Consider the following 27476-nt stretch of genomic DNA (forward strand, 5'->3'; position numbering starts at 1 on the left):
TATGTAACTATTCTAAAAATAACTTTTTTTTTTTGACTAAAATTGCTTTAATGAAAACCAAATTTTGTTCAAATAATAAAATATTTTTTTTATTTAAAATTATTAAAAAAAATCAAAAAAAAAATTTAAGTTATATATTTTTTGAAAGAAACCTAAAATATTCTACAAAATCATTATATTTTAAATAAAATTCTTTTAATGGAAACCAAAATTTTTTCAACAATAACATAATTTTTTTTTATAGAAAAAAGGATATACAAATTATAAAAAACTTAATTTTTTAAATAAAATTCTTTCAATAAAAACCAAATTATGAAAACCAAAAAAATATTTTTTTTTACAAGAAATTTTAAATTGGAAAAAACTCCATGATTTAGTAAATAAAATTCTATTAAAGAAAACCAAAATGTGAAAAAAGCAAAAAATATACAAAACAAATTTAAGTTATTTGAAAAATTCACAATTTTTAAATACAATTTTTTTAAAGAAACCCAAAAAAATTAAGTTACATATAATTTTTTTGGGTTTCTTTAAAACAAATATTATTTACAAATTGTGAATTTTTTAAATAATTTAAAGCTGTTTTGTATATTTTTTGCTTTGTTTTTCACATTTTGGGTTTCTTTAATAGAATTTTATTTAAAAAATAATGGGTTTTTTTCCAATTTAAAATTTATTGTATAAAAAAAATATTTTTTTGGTTTTCATAATTTGGTTTTTATTGAAAGAATTTAATTAAAAAAATTATGTTTTTTATAATTTTTATATCCTTTTTTCTATAAAAAAAATCATGTTATTGTTGAAAAAATTTTGGTTTCCATTAAAAGAATTTTATTCAAAATATTATGATTTTTTAGAATATTTTAGGTTTCTTTTTTGGGTTTCTTTCAAAAAATATATAACTTAAAAATTTTTTTTTAATAATTTAAAATAAAAAAATTATTTTATTATTTGAAAAATTTTGGTTTTCATTAAAGCAATTTTAGTCAAAAAACTAGTTCTAGTAAAAAACTTTTTTTTTTTTTTGACTAAAATTTCTTTAATGAAAACCAAAATTTTTTCATATAATAAAATAATTTTTTTTTATAGAAACAAGAAATGAAAATTCTAAAAAAACAATTTTTTTAAATAAAATTCTTTTAATGAAAACCAAAAAAAAGTGTTTTATACAAAAAATTTTAAATTGGAAAAAACTCCATAATTTATTTAGATAAAATTTTATTACAGAAAACCAAAATGTGAAAAACAAAACAAAAAATATACAAAACAAATTTAAATTATTTAAAAAAAATTCACAATTTTTTAAATATTATTTTTTAAGATACCCAAAAAATCATATGTAAATATTCAAAAAAAATCATAATTTTGTTTTTATAAAATTCTTTTAATGAAAACCAAATTTTTTCAAATAATAAAATATTTTTATTTATTTATTTATTTATTTTGTTAAATATACAAAACAAATTTAAATTATTTAAAAAAATTCACAATTTGTTAAATAATATTTTTTGAAGATACCAAAAAAATCATATGCAAATATTATAAAAAAAATCATATTTTTTTTTAAATAAAATTCTTTTAATGAAAACCAAATTTTTTCAAATAATAAAATAAAATAAAATAAACTAAAATAAAATAAAATAAAAGGAATAAAAAACGCATTTTTTTAAACAAAAAAATGTTTTGTTATACAAAAAAATTAAATTGGTAAAAGACTCCATATTTTTTTAATTCTTTTTTTAATTCTTTTAAAGGAAACCAAAATGTCAATAAAAAACAACAAAAAATACACCAACTTAAAATCTTACAAAAAATCCCTAATTAAAAAAAATTAAAGAAAACCAAAAATAAAAAAAAAAACATAGCTACTCCCTTGGTATTTGATAACCCAGTTTCAAGAATTCATTTCTTGGAACTTGTGTTTTCTTTTCGTTTTTTGTTTTTTGCCCAATTTTTGCCAAACCTGAAATCCATCATATGTCCAACTGCCGAATTTCATTTCACATCGCTGATCATCGAATGGAAACCATGTTATATCGATTTTACATGTCGACTTAAATATACCCGGTGGGACATAAAGACATGAGCCATTGTTTCGTACGACCACATTCGTTTGATATGTCCCATCGAAACCCTCATCGGCACTGTTGTACATCAGCACATCCGGCTTCCATATCCGATGTGGCGGTATGCGTAAATCTTTGATACCACCATAGTCGGATGTATTCCAACGTAAGTTCATATCATTCCATTCCTGTTGATGCGACAAGAAAGAAGGAAAAAAAGTTGAGAAAAAATGGGTAAGAAAAAAGGAGAAAATGTCAAAGGTATATGTTAGTAAAAGGGTAGTGGAAAACATGATAATTTAATTACTTTGTTGCATTATACTAAAGACTTTATCAGATTATATTTCGTATGAAACAAAGGAAATCGATTTATAGCATAAAGATTAAAGAACCAGAAAAAAACTGTAGCAAAAAGTCTTTTTTGTATCCCCAAGTGGAGCAAAATCAGCGCAGAAAGAAAAATAATCTACAAAAATTTGGAGAAAATTCTACCAAAAAACAATCTTTTATAGACAACTTTGCCAAAATTTTAATTCTATGGAAAATTTTGGCAAAATTTTATTTCTATAGAAAATTCTGCCAAAATTTTATTTCTATGGCTATGGAAATGAAACCTGTGTATAGTGAGTGTGTATAGTGAGCGATGAAACCTGTGTATGGTGAGGCTTGTGTAAATTGGTATCTTTTCAATAACTTAATAGTATCAATTCCCTTAATCTTCTTGTCCATTAAGCTCGAATATATATATGTAGTATAAACAATTTAGACATTAAACCAGCCTGTATTAAAATAAGTCTAACATAAAATTGAATTAAATTGTTTCTTTCTTCGGCATACGGGTAAGTTGCTCTTCATTTATCACAGACAAATCTGTGCCATCAACATGGCTTGCAATATATTCTCACCTGGCGTCACATCCAAGCTTTGAGTACCAACTTGGATGTGCATTCAGATCGCTTAAAATATAGCTCGCTCACTATTGAGGTATAGCCTCAGTATTGGCTTATATCCTGCCTGAAAAATTCGATATATAAAGGGTGATACGCTCAAAATTTGGTCAATATAAACTTGACGTATTTCTTTCAATTTTGCATTTGAAACCCCTCATTTTGAAGGTGTGTGTGTGTATAATGTTGCTCCTATTTTGATTTTGGAATTCACTCTTCAGTTGTCAAAATGCCGTCCAAGCAAGAAGAGCAGCGTATCAAAATTTTGTTCGCGCATCGCGAAAATCCGAGCTACTCGCACGCAAAGCTGGCAAAATCGCTAAAAGTTGCCAAATCAACCGTTACAAATGTAATTAAAGTGTTTGGGGAACGTTTGTCGACAGCCAGAAAGTCTGGATCGGGGGGAAATCGAAAACCGGAAGCCGCTGAGACGACAAAGAGAATTGCCGGTAGTTTCAAGCGAAACTCTAACCTCTCTCTGCGAGATGCCGCAAATAAGCTGGGTGTATCGTCTACAACCGTGCATCGAGCCAAAAAACGAGCCGGACTATCGACTTACAAGAAGGTAGTGACTCCAAATCGTGATGGTAAATAAAATACGACGGCCAAAGCGCCATCCCGGAGGCTGTACACGACGATGCTGACGAAGTTTGACTGCGTGGTAATGGACGACGAAACCTACGTCAAAGCCGACTACAAGCAGCTTCCGGGACAGGAGTTTTATACGGCAAAAGGAAGGGGAAAGGTAGCAGATATTTTCAAGCACATAAAACTGTCAAAGTTCGCAAAGAAATATCTGGTTTGGCAAGCCATCTGTACCTGTGGCTTGAAAAGCAGAATTTTCATAGCTTCCGGGACTGTCAACCAAGAAATTTATGTGAAAGAGTGTTTGAATAAACATCTGCTGCCTTTCCTGAAGAAACACGGTTGTTCCGTACTGTTTTGGCCGGATTTGGTATCTTGCCATTACGGTAAAAAGGCCATGGAGTGGTACGTCGCCAACAACGTGCAGGTGGTTCCCAAGGACAAGAACCCTCCCAACACGCCAGAGCTCCGCCCAATTGAGAAATACTGGGCTATTGTCAAGCGGAACCTAAAGAAGACAAAAAAAACTGCTCAGGACGAGCAGCAGTTCAAGGCAAACTGGCTTTCTGCGGCGAAGAAGGTGGACAAGGTGGCTGTACAAAATCTGATGGCAGGTGTCAAGCGTGAGGCCCGGCAATTCGGATTTGGAAAAGCGAAAGCCTAACTGAATATTTTTCCTGAAGTTTATACTAATTGAACTTGAAAAAGAAATTTAATTTGATTTTTTAAATAAACGATTTCACCGATTTACACGCGTTTTCCCTTGACCAAATTTTGACCGTATCACCCTTTACGTTAGTATGTATATCTCAGCCTTCCTCACCGTGTCAGTTGTCCCCTGTATCCCCAAATGGGATTTAGTGCAGGGCAGTGGCCTGAATCTGGCAGAGTGATGGACTATGAAGACTATTCCCTCACCGGCGTTCCAAATGGGGATCAGTCGAGGGTTGTGGCACGGGCCTAAATATCGCAGAGTGATGGACTATGAAGACTACTCCCCCAACGACGTTTCTTTCTCTTTCCTGCCTTAGAACAGAGCAGCAGGATGCTTCGCTGAGGCCATTTTTACTGGAGAGAGTAGTCTACAGGAGCGCGGCAAAGCGATTATCCCTTCTTGTCCATGAAATCGGTTATATCAGTAATCTTCCTTATCAGTGTTAGTGTTCTTGAAAAAGGTTGCAGCAGTCCTACCTAACCGTCTTGGTTCTATTTGCAAGGAAGAGTCAGCCATTTGTGTCGTGTCGAATTTCTGAGGCCTGAACACCTGAAGTGATCCGGAAAGTCCATTCCTACTGGAGTAGACTCCTGGAGTATGGAAATCAGAAAACCTTTCCTGTCCATGGATCTGTGATTTCAATAATCTTCTTTTTCTCTTCTTTCTTAGAACATAGCAGCAAGAGGGTCCGGTAAGACAATTTCTACTGCATAGTGTAGTCTACAGGAGCGCTGCAATGAGATTATCCCTCATGTCCATGAAATCGGTCATGCCAGTAATCTTCCTTGTCAACGCAATTACAGTTCAACTGAAGGATCAACTGATTCCTATCAATGTTTAGAAATGTCCCACCCAGCCCTCTTTGTTCTGCTGGCAAGGAAGTTTCAGCCATTGCTGTCGTATATTGTCTTTGGCTGATGGATGGGGACGGCTGAGATTGTTGGGTTCTCTGGCAGCAGGATTCAACAAAATTAGGGGTATACTGGTCCGAATCTTAGGTCTAAACACGTAAAGTGCTCGGGAAAGTCCGTTCCTAGTGGATATTTTAGTATCCTGGAGCGCGGCAATGAGGAAATCCGTGTTGTCCATGAATCTGTGATTTCAGCACTCGTAATCTTCCTTGTAGTCCATTACAGTTCCACTGACGGATCTTGAGGACACTCAGTTGTTTCCTATTAATGGCTGAGCTGTTGCTCCTGCCAGACTTGGTTGTTCAATAGAATGTGCTGACAGGGGTATACTGGTCCGAATCTTAAGTCTAAACACCTAAAGTGCTCGGGAAAGTCCGTTCCTAGTGGATATTTTAGTATCCTTGAGCGGCGCAATGAGGAAATCCGTGTTGTCCATGCATCTGTGATTTCAGCATTCGTAATCTTCTTTGTAGTCCATTGGAGATGGCTGAGATTGTTGGGCTCTCCGGCAGCAGGTTCCACGAAAAGAAGGCGTGTGCTGGTCAGAATTTGTAAGACCTGAGTACCTAAAATTATTGTAAGACCTGAGTACCTAAAAATTATTTTTGTATCCTGCAAAAAAAGCTTCTTGCCCTTGTAGTTTCACAAAAGGATCTTAAGGCCATTCGACTGGTTCCTACCAGACGTTGGAGCTGTCGCACAAGGCGGTCTTGGTTGTCCTGCAGAATGTGCTGACAAGGAAGAGTCAACCATTTATGTCGTGTTTTGTTGGGTTCTCCGGCAGCAGGTACCAATTAAAATCGGGGGTATTTTGCTCCGACTTCCTAAGGCCTGAGCATTTCAGGTGGGACAACTTCTGGCAGACAAAATCTCGAATCGATTTAGATCCCTTTAGCAAGGCTGTAATGACTCTGAACCAGATATACTATTGGTTGGATGGACTCGGTGATGTGGGATTTGCAATATGAAAAGGTCGCGCTAATGTGAAGTTGCGGGCGACACGGTGGCCGCGTGTACACTGGTGTGACACTTGAAAGCAGGAGTATATACTCCAACTTCTTCCGAGCAATCGCAAGTGTACCCAGTTGCGACATTCGCTAGACATCACAGAATAACATCCGTGTATTAGTAGTAGCGAACAGACTGGACCCACGTACTTCAATAATTCTGGAGTGCTGTTAATGTCGCCGGCATATGGGAAGAGGATTCTGAGCAGATTGCCCTCCAGACTCTGCCCAGGAAGAAAAAGGGGATCGAACACAAATTGGATTTGGATATGGATTGAGGAGTGTGGGTAGGATTGGCATAGGTACCTGTTGTAATCACGAGGGTTTTTTGCAGTCCCTGGACTAGGAGGGACTCCTTGCGTTGACCCAGTGTAATGAGGGTCGGTGTAGTGAAAATTAAGCGTTCAGCTGGAAGAGCATTTTTGGATGTATATTAAAAGTAATGAAGTAGGAAGATCTTTTTAAATTTTCTCGTTCCTCGTTCAGGATCTTTTAAGTGGAAATAACTAAAATTTTTGAAAAAAGGTAATTAAAGGTCTTTAAAACACGTTCTAGCTGAACAAACTTCCTTCTCTATTTAAGGTTTAGTGCTCTTGACGTTGAAAATGTTCTCTTTAAATCCGGAAAATTGTATCAGAAGCAATTTTAAAATTTAGTTTTTTTTCCAATCCAATATCCCATTTTAAAAATTGTCTTCAGTAATGTATCAATATTTTTCCAACACATCGTTTATTTTAAAATTTACTTCCCTGACATAAAAATATCGATCAAACATCATTACCATGACTACTGAACTTTGTTGGTCGTTAAGTAGCGGGCACATAGAAGTGAAAAAGAAAAATTTAAATAATGTGATAGAAGTGAGAATGGGCTGGTGGGATATGACTGAGAATAGCGCCGAAGGTATCATACCCAGATATATGAAATACTTCCTGGTTATGTTTGTTTGCTTTGCTTTTTGTGGTAATTTGTATGAAACATGCAAACATATCTGGCAAATGTATACAATATGTCGAAGTCAACATGAAATATGATTATATCAAAGTGAAGAAATGTTCAATGGAGTAATACGGAAGGCCTTAGTATGCGTTCGAAGCATTGTTGTAAATTCAGAATACCATAAAAGGCACTTAGATAAGCATTAATATCCATGATTACAGAATGGAAGCTCTGATATAATTTTTTACAGATAAGAAAAAAACGTTTGATTGGAAGGAGCCAAGAATTTGCTTTTACCAAAGTATTTTTTACTGAATTTTGACAAAATTTTTATTTCTATAGAAAATTTTGTCAAAAAATTTATTTCTATAGAAAATTTTGTCAAAAATTTTATTTCAATAGAAAATTTGTAAAAATTTTCATTAAATTTTTTTTTTTGTCAAAATTTTTATTTCTATAGAAAATTTTGCCAAAATTTTTATTTCTATAGAAAATTTTGTCAAAATTTTATATTTATATAAAATTTTGTGAAAACTTTATTTCTGTAGAATTTTTTTAAACATTTTGTTTCTATAGAAAATTATATTTCTATAGAAAATTTTGTCAAAATTTTATTGCTATAAATATTTATCAAAATTTTACTTCTATCGAAAATTTTGTCAAAATTTTAGTTCTAAAGAAAATTTTGTAACAATTTAATTTCTATAGAAAATTTTATTTCTATAAGAATTTTGGTCACCATTTTTATTTCCACAGCAAAATTTGTCAATATTTTTTTCTACCGAAAATACGGAAGGCCTTAGTATGCGTTCGAAGCATTGTTGTAAATTCAGAATACCATAAAAGGCACTTAGATAAGCATTAATATCCATGATTACAGAATGGAAGCTCTGATATAATTTTTTACAGATAAGAAAAAAACGTTTGATTGGAAGGAGCCAAGAATTTGCTTGTACCAAAGTATTTTTTACTGAATTTTGACAACATTTTATTTCTATAAACAATTTTTTCACAAATTTTACTTCTATCGAAAATTTTGTCAAAATTTTATTTCTATAGGAAATTTTGTCATAAATTTTATTTCTATAGAAAATTTTGTCAAAAATTTTATTAAAAAAATTTTTTTTGTCAAAATTTTTATTTCTATAGAAAATTTTGTCAAAATTTTATATTTATATAAAATTTTGTGAAAACTTTATTTCTATAGAATTTTTTTTAAACATTTTGTTTCTATAGAAAATTATATTTCTATAGAAAATTTTGTCAAAATTTTATTGCTATAAATATTTATCAAAATTTTGCTTCTATCGAAAATTTTGTCAAAATTTTAGTTCTAAAGAAAATTTTGTAAACAATTTAATTTCTATAGAAAATTTTATTTCTATAAGAATTTTGGTCACCATTTTTATTTCCACAGCAAAATTTGTCAATATTTTTTTCTACCGAAAATTTTGTCCAAATTTTATTTCTTTATAAATTTGTCACAATTTTATTTCCATAGAAAATTTCACAAAATTTTATTGTTATAGAAAATTTTGTCAACATTTTATTGCTATAATTTTGCAAAAATTTTATTTCTATAGAAAATATTATCAAATGTATTTCTATAAAAATTTTGTCAAGATTTTATTTCTATACCAAAATTTGTTAAAATTTTATTTCCAAAGAAAATTTTGTCACAATTTTATATATAGTAAATTTTGTCAAAATTTTATTTCCACAGAAAGTTTTCTCAATATTTTAGTTTTACACAAAATTTTGTGAAGATTTTGTAGCTATATAAATTTTGTCAAAATTTTATTGCTATATAAATTTTGTCACAATTTTATTCCCACAGAAAACTTTATCAACACTTTATTTCTATAGAAAATTTGTCAAAACTTTATTTCTATAGCAAATGTTGTCAAAATTTTATTTCTATAGAAAAATTTGTTAAAATGTTATTTTTATAAAAAATTTTATAAACATTTTATTGAATTATATATAAGTGTTGTCAAAAATTTATTTCCATAGAAAATTGTGTGAAAATTTTATTTCTATAGAAAATTGTCTCAAATTTTGATTTTAATAGAAAATTTTGTCAAAATTTTATTTCTATAGAAAATTTTGTCAAAATTTTATTTCTATAGAAAATTTTATCAAAATATTACTTCTATAGTTATTTTTATCAAAATTTTATTTCTACAGAAAATCAAAATTTTATTTCTTTACCAATCTACCAAACAGTAAAAAATCCACCACTTTTGGTAGAATTCTACCAACTGTGGGTCATGGGCTCAATCCCACATTCAACTGAACACAAAAAACATACAACGGTGGATTATCCCCTCTCAATAATTCTGGAGGCCATACTGAGTGAGGAGGTCCAAGATACTCCGGAGGTCAAATCTTTGGATCGGTTTATATGGGGGCTACATATAATTATGCACGGATATAGACCAATTTTTACTTGGTTATACTATGCATATACTAACTTCACATACACAATTCTAATTGGATCGGATATGATTAGTCTTTGCCGTAGACTTCATAAGGCAAACATATTATTTCTATAGAAAATTTCTATATAAAATTTTGTGAACATTTTATTTCTATTGAAAAATTTTCAACATTTTATTTCTATAGCAAATTTTGTCAACATTTTATTATTAAAAAATTTTTTCAAAATTTTACTTCTATCGAAGATTTTGTCAAAATTTTATTTCTATAGAAAAAAAATTTTATTTCTATACAAAATTTTGTCAAAATGTTACTTTATAGAAAATTTTGTCAAATTTTAATTCTATAGGAAATTTATGTCAAAATTTTATTTCCACAGAAAAATTTGTCAATAATGTATTTCGGTGGAAAATTTCACAAAAAGTTACTGCTATAGAAAATTTTGTCAAAATTTTATTTCCATAGAAAATTTTGTCACCATTTTATTTTTATAGAAGATTTTATCAAAATTTTATTTTTATATAAAATTTTGTCAAAATTTTATTTCTATAGAAAATTTTGTCAAAATTTTATTTCTATAGAAAATTTTGTCAAAATTTTATTTCTATATAAATATTGTCACAATTTTACTTCTATAGAAAATTTTGTCAATATTTTATTTCTATATAAATTTTGTCACAATTTTATTTCTATAGAAAATTTTGTCACCATTTTATTTTTATAGAAAATTTTATCAAAATTTTATTTTTATATAAAATTTTGTCAAAATTTTATTTCTACAGAAAATGTTGTCAAAATTTTTTTGCTATATAAATTTTCTCACAATTTTATTTACAGAGAAAATTTTTTTCTATATAAATTTTATTTGTGAAAATTTTATTTCTGCAGATTTTTTTCAAAATTTTATTTCTATTGAAAATTTTGTGAAAATTTTATTTCTATTGAAAATTTTGTGAAAATTTTATTTCTATAGAAAATTTTGCCAAAATTTTATTTCTACAGTAAATTTTGTCAAAATTGTATTGCTGTATAAATTTGGCCAAAATTTTATTGCTATATAAATATTGCCAAATTTTATTGCTATATAAATTTTATCACAATTTTGTTCCCATAGAAAAGTTTGTAAAAATTTTATGTCAAAAGAAAACTTTGGTAAAATTTTATTTCTATAGAAAATTTCGTCAAAATTGCATTGCTACATAAATTTTTTTTACAACTTTATTTCCATAGAATATTTTTTTTTATTTCTATAGAAAATTTTATCAAACTTTTATTTCCATAAAAAATGTTTTCAAAATTTTATATAAATTTTGACACAATTTTATTTCCATAGAAAATTTTGTGAAAATTTTATTTCTATAGAAAACTTTGTTAGTATTGTATTTCCATATAAACAATTTTTAAAATTTTATTTCTATAGAAAATTTAATCAAAATGTTATTTCTATAAAAAACGTTGTCATATACATCGACACTATAGAACATTTTGTCAACAATTTATTTCTATAAAAAATGTTGTCAAAATTTATTTCTACAAAAAAAATTTAATTTTTTTTTAATAAATTTGACAAACATTCTTTTCCTCTGTTGGTTAAGCTACACTTGTAGTTTAGTCAATGTATGGTTTTAAGCTGCAATAAAAGCAACAACAAATTTTATTTCTATAGAAAATGTTATCAACATTTCATTATACCCTTCACCACTACTGTGGTACAGGGTATAATAAGTTTGTGCATTTGTATGTAACGCCAAGAAATAGTGGTCATAGACCCATCTTTTAGTATACCGATCGGCTTAGAATTAAATTCTGAGTCGATTTAGCGATGTCCGTCCGTCTGTCTGTCCGTCCGTCTGCCTGTATATGTAATTTTGTGCACAAAGTACAGCTCGCAATTTAAGTCCGATCGTCGTCAAATTTGGCATAGAGCCGTTTCTTGTGACAGAAACAATCGCTATTGGTTTTGGAAAAAATCGGTTCAGATTTAGATATAGCTGTCATATATATTTATCCCCGATTTGGTCATAGGTAGCGTGTTTATCAACCGATTTTCTTGAAATACCGTATATCCAAATATTTTATGAATATTGAAAATCTTGCAAAATATCAGGCAAATCGGTTCAGATTTAGATATAGCTCCCATATATATCTTTCGTCCGATTTAGACTCATATGACCACAGAGGCCAAAGTTTACTACCGATCTTCGTGAAATTTTGCACAGAGGGTAGAATTGACATTCTACCAATGCTTCGTAAATTTGATTGAAATCGGTTCAAATTTAGATATACCTCCCATATATATCTTTCGTCCGATTTGAACTTATATGGCCACAAAAGCCAGAGTTTTGTCGTGATTTGCTTCAAATTTTGCACAAGAGGTACGTTTAATAGTGTCGTTAAGTGTGTCAAATTTTGTTAAAATCGGTTCAGATTTAGATATAGCTCACATATATATCTTTCGCCCGATTTGGACTTATATGGTCTCAAAAGCCAGAGTTTTGCCCTGACTTACTTCAAATTTTGCACAAGCGGTACTTTTAACGATACTATTGTATGTACCAAATATGGTCAAAATCGATTCAGATTTAGATATAGCTCCCATATATATCTTTCGTCCGATGTGAACTTATATGGCCTCAAAATCCAGGGTTTTGCCGTGATTTGCTTCAAATTTAGCACAAGGAGTACATTTAGTAGTATCAGTAATTGTGTCAAATTTTGTTAAAATCGGTTCAGATTTAGATATAGCTCACATATATATCTTTCGCCCGATTTGCACTCATACGACCAGGGGGGTCAAAGTTATACTCCCATTTACTTGAAATTTCGCATAGATAGCAGAATTATTATTCTAACTATGTTTAGGTTAGGTTATGTGGCAGCCCGATGTATCAGGCTCACTTAGACTATTCAGTCCATTGTGATACCACAGTGGTACATGTCAAATTTAGTCAAAATTAGGTTCAGATTGTATATAGCTCCCATATATACGTACACCAGTGTTGGGTAAATATGGTAGACTGTTACACATTTTAGACCCATTTTCAATGGAAGTTTCCTCCAATTAACTGGATAGCGTTAGTCGATTTAAAGTTTAAATCTAGAGATTTTGTAGAAGTAAAAAAATTGTCTCCTTTATCTAGTTTCCAGCAAATGTGAAGTAGTTGAGATGGTAACATAAATTTTGGTGAAGGGTATAATATAGTCGGCCCCGCCCGACTTTAGACTTTACTTACTTGTTGATCTATGTATAAGTGTTGTCACAAATTTATTTCCAGAGAAAATTTTGTCACAATTTTATTTCCATAGAAAATGTTGTGAATATTTTATTTCTATAAAAAATTTTGTCATTATTGTATTTTCCATAGAAAAAATTTTAAAAGTTTTATTTCTATAGAAAATTGAATCAAACTGTTATTTCTATAAAAAAAACGTTGTCTTATACATCGACACTATAGAAAATTTTGTCGACATTTTATTTCTATAACAAATGTTGTCAAAATTTTATTTCTACAGAAAAATTTTTTTAAAATTTTATTTCTATAGAAAAGTTATCAACATTTCATTGGTCTATATATAAGTGTTGTCACAAATTTATTTCCAGAGAAAATGTTGTCGAAATGTTATTTTTATAGAAAACTTTGTCAAAATTTTATTTGTATATAAAATTTTGTCAAAATTTTATTTCTATAGAAAATTTTGTCAAAATTTTATTTCTATAGAAAATTTTGTCAAAATGTTATTTTTATAGAAGATTTTGTCAAAATTTTATTTCTATAGAAAATTTAATGAATGATTTTTCTTTTTCCACATACATCTTTTTACCGACAAGCAGTTAAATGAATTCATACATTTTTTATTATTCAACTAAGATATTACACCCTATTGAGATTGAGTTTATCTTAATACAAATACAAAAATATTCCAAAGGCCTTAACCTTGCCATTACGAGGACTCTGCTGCTGCTGCTGAGGCAGCTACAAATAGATATTGGGTGTATAAATAAAATACTATCATTGTCATAAAATATGAAAAAAAAGAACACATGCACTCGGGGAGAAAGCAAAAATATGTTGTATGTGTATGTGTACAATCAAATCAAGTGAAATAATTTTATTCGGGCTCCACATGCCACACTCCATTCATACTACACACCATTCAATCAGAAATCCATGGAACCTTTCCCAAGAGTTGTGTAATGCATTAAAATTTATCTGGTGTTTGCATTTTATGCTGTTGCTCCCTTGAATTTATGAGAATTGCGAGTATGAATGTGATAATGAGGGTATATTCGCATAACTAACAAAAAGATAACGAATTCATATAGGCCTAAGGGTATTGCAAACATATGGAGCATTCCAAAAGCCATATGAAATGGTCTACTGCGGGACAAGATACTATGAGGGAATCTTTGAATTATTAGAGAAGTTCCATATACTTTTTTTTCAATTCCGGGGATGATATGGTAATTATGTTAATCAGTATCATACACAGAAAAAAATTTAACGAAAATTTTTCCCATTAAAATTTTAATTGAGTTTTAAAAAATATTCAATTAATAATTTAAATGATTAATTGATTGAAACAAAAATCAATCACAAAAGTTAATAGTATCAATTAATTAATTTTTATTGGATAAATTAAGTGTTTAATTGACCTTCAATTAATTTTTTAATTGATACTACCATTTCTGTGATTGAAGACATTTCAATTAAAAAATTATTTGGATCAATTACTTTCGTGATTGAATCAGAAAAAAATTTTTGTGTGTACGGTGACAGATTTGTATGAGAACTTAATCGAAATCGATTTGATATTTATTTCATGGCAATTATTATGTTTTAGTAAAAATTTTTATAATATGAGAAAGTTCCCATGACTTTAATAATTTTTTGTGCACGTCCGTTAAATGATCTAAAAAAAGGAAATAATTTTAAACAAGTAAGGAAAGTCTAAAGTCGGGCGGGGCCGACTATATTATACCCTGCACCACTTTGTAAATCTAAATTTTCGATACCATATCACATCCGTCAAATGTGTTGAGTGCTATATATAAAGGTTTGTCCCAAATACATACATTTAAATATCACACGATTTGGACAGAATTTGGTAGACTTTTACCAAATCTATAGACTCAAAATTTAAGTTGGCTAATGCACTAGGGTGGAACACAATTTTAGTAAAAAAATATGAAAAACATTTAAATCTGAAGCAATTTTAAGGAAACTTCGCAAAAGTTTATTACTGATTTATCGCTCGATATATTTGTATTAGAAGTTTAGGAAAATTAAAGTCATTTTTACATCTTTTCGACTAAGCAGTGGCGATTTAACAAGAAAAATTTTGGTATTTTGGCCATTTTTGTCGAAATCAGAAAAACATATATATGGGAGCTATATCTAAATCTGAACCGATTTCAATCAAATTTGGCAAACATGACTATATTACTAATTGTACTCCTAGTGCAAAATTTCAACCAAATTGGGCCAAAACGCTGGCTTCTGGGGCCATATAAGCCCATATCGGGCGAAAAATATATATGGAAGCTATATCTAAATCTGAACCGATTTCAATCAAATTTGGCACACATGACTACACCACCAATTGTACTCCTTGTGCAAAATTTCAAGCTAATCGGGATAAAACTCTGGCTTCTGGGTCCATATAAGTGCATATCGGGCGAAAGATATATATGGGAGCTATATCTAAATCTGAATCGATTTCAACTAAAATTGGCAGGCATAGCTACAATGCTAAATCTACTCCCTGTGCAAAATTTCAACCAAATTGGGTCAAAACTCTGGCTTTTAGGACCAGCTATATCTAAATCTGAACCGATTTCAATCAAATTTTGCACACTTGACTATATTACTATTTGTACTCCTAGTGCAAAATTTCTGGCTCCTGGGGCCATATAAGTCTATATCGGGCGAAAGATATATATGGGAGCTATATCTAAATCTGAACCGATTTCAATCAAATTTTGCACGCTTAACTATACGACTAAGTGTTATGTTTGTACAAAATTTAAAGCAAATCTGTATAAAACTCTGGCTGCTGGGTCCATATTAGTGCATATCTGGCGAATGATATATATGGGAGCTATATCTAAATCTGAACCGATTTCTTCCAAAATCAATAGATTTCTATTCTGACCCAAATTAGGAACATGTGCCAAATTTGAAGGCGATTGGACATAAATTGCGACCTAGACTTTGATCACAAAAATGTGTTCACAGACAGACGGACGGACGGACGGACAGACGGACATGGTTATATCGACTCAGGGACGCACCCTGATAATTGTTGCCAAAGACACCACGTGTCTATCTCGTCTCCTTCTGGGTGTTACAAACATATGCACTAACTTATAATACCCTGTTCCACAGTGTGGCGTAGGGTATAACAAATCAAGTATAAAGGCTTGCTAAATTCGTATTTCTCACAAAATAGGTCAAAATTTCTTAAAATTTGTAAATTTGTAAATTTGTAAATTTTACTACACACAAAGAAAATTTCATTAAAATTGAGCCAAAGAAATATTTCACTGATATAACGAAACATTTTCATTAATGCAATGAAAATATTCGTTAATAGTACGACATGTTACGTTGATTAACAGAAAATTCGTTATAATGACTAAAAATTTCGTTGTATTAACGAGTTTGTTTCATTGACTCATTTCGTTAATATAACGAACCATTATGAATTTCGTATTGCTCTTAAGACATTTTTGCAATTTTGTACTACAATTTTTTTCCTTACACAAAAAATTATATCTAAAAAATTAAATATTGAATTTTTCTGAAAATATTTATTTATTTTTATAATATCAGCGTTTACAATTCAGTTTAGTAAATTTCCTAAACTTAACCTACGATTTGTCTCCTGATGGGTTCACAATTTTTGAAGTGTATTAAATTGTATTATTTCCTTGCACAAAAATGTTTATTTGTATACATCAATTGTAAAAAAAGGAACGATCTAAAAAAAGTTTCTTTTCGTCTGTTTGTGTTTGTCCAAAAATGTGATCTATAAATAAAACTGCTTGGCTGTATGCGTTGTTTGAGCATTGATGACTATAGTGATAATTGTTTCCACTGGCCCAATAACAACTACATGGTGGATAGTGGATAGTGTTTGTTTTTTTTTTTAACTGTACAGGGTGATTGCTATGTAATGCAACAAAATGAAACGTTCGATTTTTGTAATTTTTTGTTCAACATCAAAAATTTGCCGCAAATAATATCGATGTTTAGAATTGGTTTAGATTTCTTCAAACAAGTAAGGAAAGTCTAAAGTCGAGCGGGGCCGACTATATTATACTCTGCACCACTTTGTAGATCTAAATTTTCGATACCATATCACATCCGTCAAATGTGTTGGGGGCTATATATAAATGTTTGTCCCAAATACATACATTTAAATATCACTCGATCTGAACAGAATTTGATAGACTTCTACAAAATCTATAGACTCAAGATTTAAGTCGGCTAATGCACTAGGGTGGAACACAATGTTAGTAACAAAATATGGGAAACGTTTAAATCTGAAGCAATTTTAAGGAAACTTCGAAAAAGTTTATTTGTGATTTATCGCTCGATATATATGTATTAGAAGTTTAGGAAAATTAGAGTCATTTTTACAACTTTTCGACTAAGCAGTGGCGATTTTACAAGGAAAATGTTAGTATTTTGACCATTTTTGTCGAAATCAGAAAAACATATATATGGGAGCTATATCTAAATCTGAACCGATTTCAACCAAATTTGGCACGCATAGCAACAATGCTAATTCTACTCTCTGTGCAAAATTTCAACAAAATCGGAGTTAAAAATTGGCCTCTGTGGTCATATGAGTGTAAATCGGGCGAAAGCTATATATGGGAGATATATCTAAATCTGAACCGATTTCAACCAAATTTGGCACGCATAGCTACAATGCTAATTCTACTCCCTGTGCAAAATTTCAACTAAATCGGAGCAAAAAATTGGCCTCCGTGGTCATATGAGTGTAAATCGGGCGAAAGCTATATATGGGAGCTATATCTAAATCTGAACCGATTTCAACCAAATTTGGCACGCTTAGCTACAATGCTAATTTTACTCCCTGTGCAAAATTTCAACCAAATTGGGGTACAACTATGGCTTCTGGGACCGTATTAGTCCATATCGGGCGAAAGATATATATGGGAGCTATATCTAAATCTGAACCGATTTCTTCCAAAATCAATAGGAATCTATTCTGAGCCAATACACATACTTGTGCCAAATTTGAAGTCGATTGGACTAAAACTGCGACATAGACTTTGATTACAAAAATGTGTTCACGGACAGACGGACATGGCTATATCGACTCAGGAGCCCACCCTGAGCATTTTTGCCAAAGACACCATGTGTCTATCTCGTCTCCTATTGGATGTTGCAAACATATGCACTAACTTATAATTATACCCTGCTTCCACAGTGTGGAGCAGGGTATAATTAGCTATTATTGGCACGAACTAATTGCCTTCAAAAGGCCAACAAATACATCACACGCTGAACGAAAGTGATTCTACGGTATTTCGACTCATTCCCGGCAAAAAGTCGCCTTGAGATGATTACACTTTGGATGCTTTTTATACCCACCACCATAGAATGGTGATGGGGGTATAATAAGTTTGTCATTCCGTGTGTAACACATCGAAATATCGATTTCCGACTATATAAAGCATATATATTCTTGATCAGGGAGAAATTCTAAGACGATATAAACATGTCCGTCTGTCTGTTGTAATCACGCTACAGCCCTCAATAATGGCGCTTTCGTCCTGAAAATTGGCACAAATTCGTTTTTTGTTGGCAGGCAGGTCAAGTTCGAAGATGGACTATATCGGTCCAGATTTTGATATAGTACCCATATAAACCGACTTCCAGATTTGGGGTCTTGGGCTTATAAAAACCGTAGTTTTTATCCAATTTGGCTGAAATTGAAAATCTGGAGGTACTTGAGGACCATAAAAGGGCGTGCCGAAAATGGTGCCCATCGGTCCTTGTTTTGCTATAGACAGATCTCCCGATTTTGCTTCCTGGGATTCTAGAAACTGTATTTACTATCCAATTTGCTTGAAAGTGGAAATCTAGAGGTATTTTGGGACCATAAGGAGGTGTGTCGAAAATGGTCCGTATCGGTCCATGTTTTGGTATAGCCCCCATATAGACTGATCTTCCGATTTTGCTTCTTGGGCGTCTAGAAACTGTATCCGATTTGATTAAAATTGAAAATCTAACTGTATTTTCTATCCGATTTGCCTAAAATTGGAAATCTAGAGGTATAAAAGAAAACACTTATTTCAGGGTATAACAGGCGCACTGATCATGAAAATTGCTTGAAATTGAAAGTAAAATTTCCAGATTTTACTCATCGTATTCATTTAAGTAATGTCGGAAAAAATCTACAGATTTAAGATTTCAAATCAAGGCGTTATTTCATCATATCCACGATATGTTTATGCTTTCTCTAAAACTCAAACAAAATTGGTTCTCATAAATCTGATCTAGTCTTCATAGGTAGAATCGGGTTGAACTGATTTGCTTGGGAGAAAATTTGTCACCAAACCCCCTAAAATTCTATATAAAGGGTGATACGGTCAAAATTTGGTCAAGGGAAAACGCTACACGCGTCGGTGAAATCGTTCATTTAAAAAATCAAGTTAAATTTCTTTTTCAAGTTCAATTAGTATAAAATTCAGGAAAAATATTCAGTTAGGCTTTCGCTTTTCCAAATCCGAATTGCCACCTTGTCCACCTTCTTCGCGGCAGAAAGCCAGTTTGCCTTGAACTGCTGCTCGTCCTTAGCAGTTTTTTTTTTTGGTCTTCTTTAGGTTCCGCTTGACAATAGCCCAGTATTTCTCAATTGGGAGGGTTCTTGTCCTTGGGAACCACCTGCACGTTGTTGGCGGCGTACCACTCCATGGCCTTTTTACCGTAACGGCAAGATGCCAAATCCGGCCAAAACAGTACGGAACAGCCGTGTTTCTTCAGGAAAGGCAGCAGACGTTTATTCAAACACTCTTTCACGTAAATTTCTTGGTTGACAGTCCCGGAAGCTATGAAAATGCTGCTTTTCAAGCCACAGGTACAGATGGCTTGCCAAACCAGATATTTCTTTGCGAACTTTGACAGTTTTATGTGCTTGAAAATATCTGCTACCTTTCCCCTTCCTTTTGCCGTATAAAACTCCTGTCCCGGAAGCTGCTTGTAGTCGGCTTTGACGTAGGTTTCGTCGTCCATTACCACGCAGTCAAACTTCGTCAGCATCGTCGTGTACAGCCTTCGGGATCGCGCTTTGGCCGTCGTATTTTGTTTATCATCACGATTTGGAGTCTCTACCTTCTTGTAAGTCGATAGTCCGGTTCGTTTTTTTAGCTCGATGCACGGTTGTAGACGATACACCCAGCTTATTTGCGGCATCTCGGAGAGAGAGGTTAGGGTTTCGCTTGAAACTACCGGCAACTCTCTTTGTCGTCTCAGCGGCTTCCGGTTTTCGATTTCCCCCCGATCCAGACTTCCTGGCTGTCGACAAACGTTCATCAAACACTTAAATTACATTTGTAACGGTTGATTTGGCAACTTTTAGCGATTTTGCCAGCTTTGCGTGCGAGTAGCTTGGATTTTCGCTATGCGCGAGCAAAATTTTGATACGCTTCTCTTCTTGCTTGGACGGCATTTTGACAACTGAAGAGTGAATTCCAAAATCAAAATAGGAGCAACATTCTACACACACACACACTCCTTCAAAATGAGGGGTGTTCAGGTTTATTAAATGCAAAATTGAAAGAAATACGTCAAGTTTATATTGACCAAATTTTGACCGTATCACCCTTTAACCTAGCCACAGATCGTGGGCATATGGCCAATATAATTGTCTGGACCCAGGGTTTCAGTACTGCCATTAGGACATTTTCCTGACAATATTCGGCGACCGTTGGTCGACGGCGCTTGTAGCCAGTCGAAAGGGAACATTTTCATTTGACTTCTTTGGCAAGTAAATCCGATAATTTTGTTTGTTCACCAACTTGTCAATATGGGAAAACCAAAATCGGTAAGTGACCACATTCGTGCAAGCAAAGTAGCTCCTTGGCTGCGTCTTGAGATGATCGATACTTTAAAATTTTTTCATTGCCAACCTTACGCTCCCAAATGTCCCTGGCGCAATAGTCCAACGGATTGAAATCCAATGACTTTGGTGGCTATTGTTCGGTAGACGCATACTGAGACGAGTCTTACGAACTGTGGGATTGTCCGTGGTCTACGGGCGAATTTTTATCTCCATAGGATATTTTGCCTATAATTTTCGGCATTTATTTTGAACTCACGGTCGTAGAACGACCATTGACCATTACAGCGTCACTTGAGGTCTGATGGCCAATCGAAAGTGTACACTTTCAGTAAACGTATTTGGCAAGTAAACCCAATCATGTTATTTGTTCACAAAATACTCACTTTGGAGTGGCTTCTGAATGGAAAAAAGCCAATTCGAATCACCTAACTCGAAGGATAAAAACTCTTCAACGAAAACTATATAAAAATGTGACAAATTTTGTGCAATTGTACCGAGTTATACAGACTAGATTAAAAGCTCTATGTTACAAAATTTTATTACACTGGAATTTGGTTTCATTTCTCGTCTTAGAAACTAAATTCTCTATTCATACAGATGTGACCTCAGCTTATCCCTATGAAATTTGTAAGCATACAAAATTTCATGGCTGTATTTAGCAAAACCAAGTTTATCGTTAACATTCAATTTGAGTGTACAAACAGAAATATAGCAGACATTTGCAACAACTCGCAAAAAGGATAAATGATAACAATTAAATATCAAATTAACTTACCAATTTCAACCAGACATTGGTGACCAGCAATTGATTCTTTTCATCCTGAAAAGAGAAGAGAAATGTCCACTCATTAATATTTTAATGATAATTGGAAATGAGTAACCCCAGAAAATGAAATTTTAATTTTGAGTGATAAATATCTTAAACATAGAATGTACATCATAGAATGTGTGTGTGTGTTTATATCCTTGCGAAAATATAAGAGTATGTGAATGTGTGTGCGTGTGTGTTTCACTAATAGTTTGCTTGCCAATCTAAATGAAATTCCTATTTTGAATATACGGGCTAGATTATTGCCACATGTCCTTATCTTTGTTGTAGTTATCATCATTTGAATACCTGCATACCTAGAGTTGTGAGAGTGTGTAGAACAAATACATTAGCACATAAGACTTTGTTTGACCTAATTTCCGTTTCCTTGCATGTTGCTAACTTAAAACAGAGCAAAAACACACACACATACACACGCATATACAGATTGATTTATAATGTTAATGTCCCTTTAGGAATTTCTCGAGCTCATTCGAAATGAAGCCAACTTTTTACTAACTAGCCTACAATGTACTTTTAAACCCAAATTGTAAAGTGCTTTCATCCGGAACGAAATTTTAGACAAACGAAATTTCCTTTTCTTGTAACGTACTTTCGAGAAGAGTACCTAAAAAAAATTATTTTTTTCTGTTAATATAAATAGGGGTTGTATGAAAATATTTGGAAAAATCGGGAGCTATATTTAAATCTGGATGAATTTTGATTAAATTTCCCATATCTCAAGGGTGGTAAACTACATCACTTTGTGGTGAAATTGACAAGGATTCGATAGTAAAGAAGCGCAATTTGACCCCATTTTTCGTAATGACCCAATTTTTCGTATATGAGAGTTATATCTAAATCCAATTAACCTATTTGAATGATTTTTTGCAGGTATATGTTAGTTAGTACTATAGAATATAGCATTGTACCAACTTTCAGCATGATTGGTTGATAAATAAGGGCATTTTTGGCAAAATTTGGGAAAATCTGGCGAAACATATATGTGCGAGCTATGTCTAAACCTAAACCGATTTCGATGAAATTTCGCATATTTTAATACTGTTTAAAAAATACTTTTTGTTGATTTGGAAAATGATCGGTTAGTCAATAAGTCGACCTTAATTGTTGAAATCGGGCGATACATATCTTTTGGGAACTATAAAATCATATTTTTCCATATTCACTAGTGTTTATCCTTAAGCCAAAAAACATCCTATACCAAATTTCATCAAAATCGTTTATTAATTCCGACCGGAATCCTGCGAACATTTCATATATGGAAGGACGGACACCAATAGCTATATCGACTCAGGAGATGATTCTGTATCGATCGATATATTATTTTATGGGGTCTAAGATCAATATTTCCGGTAGGAAAATATTTTGGCAGATAAAAGTTAATATATCTGACAAGAAACATAATGAAAATGTAAAATTGAAAACAACCAAACAAAAAAATTGTATTTTGCAAAGATTTATTTCTACAGAAAATTTAGTAATAGAAAATAGAAAATTTTGTTAAAGTTTTATTTCTAAAGAAAATTTTGTGAACATTTTATTTCAATAGAAAATTTTGTCAAACTTTAGTTTCTATAGAACATTTTCTCGAAATTCTATTTCTATAGAAAATTTTGTCAAAATTTTAATTCTATAGAAAATTGTGTCAAAATTTTATTTCTATAGAAAATTTTGTCATAATTTTATTTCTTTATAAAATTTTGTCAAAATTTTATTTCTGTAGAAAATGTTGTCAAAATTTTATTTCTATAGACAATTTTGTCAAAAATTTATTTCTATAGAAAATTTTGTCAAAATTTTATTTCTATAGAAAATTTTGTCATAATTTCATTTCTTTATAAAATTTTGTCAAAATTTTATTTCTATAGCAAATGTTGTCCAAATTTTATTTCTATAAAAAAATTTTGTTAAAATTTTATTTCTGCAGAATATTTTTTCAAAATGTTATTTCTTTAGAAAATTTTGTCAAAATTTTATTTCTATAGAAAATTTTGTCAAAATTTTTATTCTATCGAAAATTTTGTCAAAATTTTATTTCTGTAGAAAATGAAGTCCAAATTTTATTTTTATGAAAAATTTTGTCAACATTTTATTTCTATAGAAAATTTTGTCAAAATTTTATTTCTATAGAAAATTTTGTCAAAATTATATTTCTATAGAAAATGTTGTCCAAATGTTATTTCTGCAGAAAATTTGATAAAATTTTATTTCTATAGTTGTCCAAATTTTATTTCTGTAAAAAATTTTGTCAAAATTTTATTTCTATAGAAAATTTTCTAAAAATTGTATTTCTATAGAAAATGTTGTCAAAATTTAATTCTGTAGAAAATGTTGTCAAAATTTTGATAAAATTTTATTTCTATAGAAAATTTTGTCAAATTTTTATAAAATTTAATCTCTAAAAAAAAAAAATTTTCAAAATGTTATTTCTATAGAAAATTTTGTCAAAATTTTATTTCTATATAAAATTTTGTCAAAATTTTATTTCTATAAAATATTTTGTCAAAATTTTATTTCTATAGAAATTTTTGTTCAAATTTTATTTCTAGAAACAATTTTGTCAAAATTTTAATTCTATAAAAATTTTTGTCAAAATTTTATTTCTAGAAACAATTTTTTCAAAATTTTAATTCTACAAAAGTTTTTGTCAAAATTTTATTTCTGTAGAAAATGAAGTCCAAATTTTATTTCTATAGAAAATTTTGTGATAGTTTTATTTCTATAGAAAATTTTGTGATAATTTTATTCCAAACTTTTATTTCTATAGAAAATTTTGTCAAAATTGTATTTAGAAAGAAAATTATTACCACAATTTTATTTCTATAGAAAATTTAGCCTAAATTTTATTTCTATAGAAAATTTTTTCAAAATTTTATTTCTATAGAAAATTTTATTTCTATAGAAAATGGTGTCAAAATGTTGTCAAAATTTTATTTCTATAGACAATTTTGTCAAAAATTTATTTCTATAGAAAATTTTGTCAAAATTTTATTTCTATTGAAAATTTTTTCAAAATTTTATTTCTATAGAAAATTTTATTTCTATAGAAAATGTTGTCAACATTTTATTTTTATTGAAAATTTTGTCAAAATTTTATTTCTACAGAAAATTTTGTCAAAATTTTATTTCTATAGAAATTTTTTTCAAAATTTTATGTCTATAGAAAACTTTGTCAAAATTTTATTTCTATAGAAAACTTTGTCAAAACATTTACTTCTATAGAAAATTTTATTTCTATAGAAAATTTTGTAAAAATTTTATTTCTATAGAAAATTTTGTCAAAATTTTATTTCTATAGAAAATTTTGACAAAATTTTATTTCAATGGAAAATTTTGTCAAAATTTAAATACTATAGAAAATTTTGTCAAAATTTTATTTCTATAGAAAATTTAGTCAAAGTTTTATTTCTATAGAAAATTTTTTCAAAATTTTATTTCTATAGAAAATTTTGTCAAAATTTTATTTCTATAGAAAATTTTATTTCTATAGAAAATGTTGTCCAAATTTTATTTCTATAGAAAATTTTGTCAAAATTTTGATAAAATTTTATTTCAATAGAAAATTTTGTCAAAATTTTGATAAAATTTTATTTCTATAAAAAATTTTTTTCAAAATTTTATTTCTATAATTGTGCACTAAATTTGTATACAACTTTTTTCTTATTTTTAGTTCACGTCATTAAAGTTAGCAAAAAATTATTCAAATAAAGAACATTTACTCATATTGTGCAAAATTTAACTAAAATCAACTAATATTCATGAACTAAAATAAAGTTCAGTTGGCATTAGAACCCCTTTTTTCTGGGTGTGATGGTCCATCGAAATTTTTTCAAAATTTTATGTCTATAGAAAACTTTTTCAAAATTTTATTTCTATAGAAAACTTTGTCAAAACATTTACTTCTATAGAAAATTTTATTTCTATAGAAAATTTTGTAAACATTTTATTTCTATAGAAAATTTTGTCAAAATTTTATTTCTATAGAAAATTTTGACAAAATTTTATTTCAATGGAAAATTTTGTCAAAATTTAATTTCTATAGAAAATTTTGTCAAAATTTTATTTCTATAGAAAATTTAATCAAAGTTTTATTTCTATAGAAAATTTTTTCAAAATTTTATTTCTATAGAAAATTTTGTCAAAATTTTATTTCTATAGAAAATTTTATTTCTATAGAAAATGTTGTCCAAATTTTATTTCTATAGAAAATTTTGTCAAAATTTTGATAAAATTTTATTTCTATAGAAAATTTTGTCAAAATTTTGATAAAATTTTATTTCTATAAAAAATTTTTTTCAAAATTTTATTTCTGTAGAATATTTTTTAAAATATTATTTCTTTATTCAATTTCATGTTATTTCTTTCAGCTATACGTGTTTTTTATTTTATATGAATTTTTATATGTTTTTTTCTGCCACATTTTTACTAAAAAACGCCGTTTTTTAACTTTTTAAGCCGGCAACATCCAAACTACTTACCCGATTTGAAAATTTTCTGAGAATGAGTTGTAGACGACTCAATTTTCTTAAATTTGAGTAGCACTAGGATCAAATATGTCAAATAAGACGAAAGATATACTCAAAATTGTAAGTGTACCTCTAAAAATTAAAAAAAAAGTTCAAAAATTTGTATCTCGAAAACCAATCGACAGAAAATTTTTTAAAACTCATTTTCGTGTTTAGTAGGTCAAAATCAATGGGAAAAAGTATGCTAGAAACAAATCACAGAGAAAATTTTGTTATTTGTGACCTAGTGTTATCAGAGTAAATTCAGGCAGTTCGCTAGACGCAAAGTGAACCAGACTCGAACCTTCCGAAAAAAAGGTTTATGAGAGCCGTTAAATTCATACAAAAATCTCTCTTTTCCTTTGCCACCATCAAATCATCAATTTGAGTGCAGTTGGCTGGGTTTATTTTGAGCGTGCTTCCTCTTACTTCATTCGTGTTTTGGTTTTTATTGTTGGTTTGTACTGTAATCATATTTGTTGTTTTGATCTCAGCTTTAAAACCATTGTGTTGACTAAACTACAAGAGTAGCTTAAAGAAAAGAAAATTTGGTAAAATTTTATTTCTATAGAAAATTGTGTGAAAATTTTTTTTCTATAGAAAATTTTGCTAAAATTTTATTTAAATAGAAAATTTTGTCAAAATTTTATTTCTATAGAAAATTTTGTCAGAATTTTATTTCTATAGAAAATTTTGTCACCATTTTATTTCCATTGAAAACTTTGTCAAAATTTTATGACTGTAGTAAATTTTGTTTTTTTTTTAAGTTAACTGCATTTCCGACAGATGTTTCTAAACGCATACCTAGTTATACCCGGTGTGTATTTTTTCGAACAGTTTGCTAAATTTAGTTCAATAGCCATATACATTAACGCACATGCCCTTACAAATACAATTTTCTTGACATATAGACATTCTCTGACTCTCTCTCGTAGGATTTGATCTACTCTAAGCTATTTCATTTATCTTTACAGGTAAGCTTTTACACATAGCTACGGTAATGGTTTCATATGTGCTTTTGACAGCTAAGAGTTTGCGGCGTTTCGGCAAGAGTGTAATAATTAGAAATTTTGCTATATTAAGGCATTTTTAGACAATAATAAAAATCAGATAAATTAAAGATAGAAATATTCTAACTGCTAAAGCCAACTGGATTAAAACATTTTTCAAGAACTTGGAAAAAATATCGAGATATAGCAGTCTTAATTTTCTCCAAATTAAATTTTACCATTTTCCACAATTTCAACTTATATCACTCTTGCAGAAAGCGTCTCTGCAGAAAGCGTCTCTTTGTATGTCTTTGTCTTAATATGGGCAGTTATGTGTAGGCAAAGGCAAAAGTTTGCATATGTCCATTTATGTAAATATCTTAGATATTAGATAAATAACTTTACTTTTCAAAACAGGTGTTCCTTTGTGTATTAGTTTAACAT

The 27476-nt window shown here is 30.1% G+C and overlaps 1 protein-coding gene across 1 annotated transcript in view; it reads right to left on the reverse strand.

The window, feature by feature from the left end:
• LOC142223685 (uncharacterized) overlaps positions 1–27476 on the reverse strand; it is a 530354-nt gene that overhangs the window by 138278 nt on the left and 364600 nt on the right. The window contains exons 4-5 of the mRNA XM_075293541.1: positions 21485–21529; positions 1964–2254 (exon numbers count right to left, since the gene is read on the reverse strand). Of these exons, the coding sequence (XP_075149656.1) occupies positions 1964–2254; positions 21485–21529 (336 nt within the window). The remainder of the gene's footprint in view (positions 1–1963; positions 2255–21484; positions 21530–27476) is intronic.

Source organism: Haematobia irritans, chromosome 2 (genome assembly GCF_050003625.1).
Source record: "Haematobia irritans isolate KBUSLIRL chromosome 2, ASM5000362v1, whole genome shotgun sequence".
Lineage (NCBI taxonomy): Eukaryota > Metazoa > Arthropoda > Insecta > Diptera > Muscidae > Haematobia > Haematobia irritans.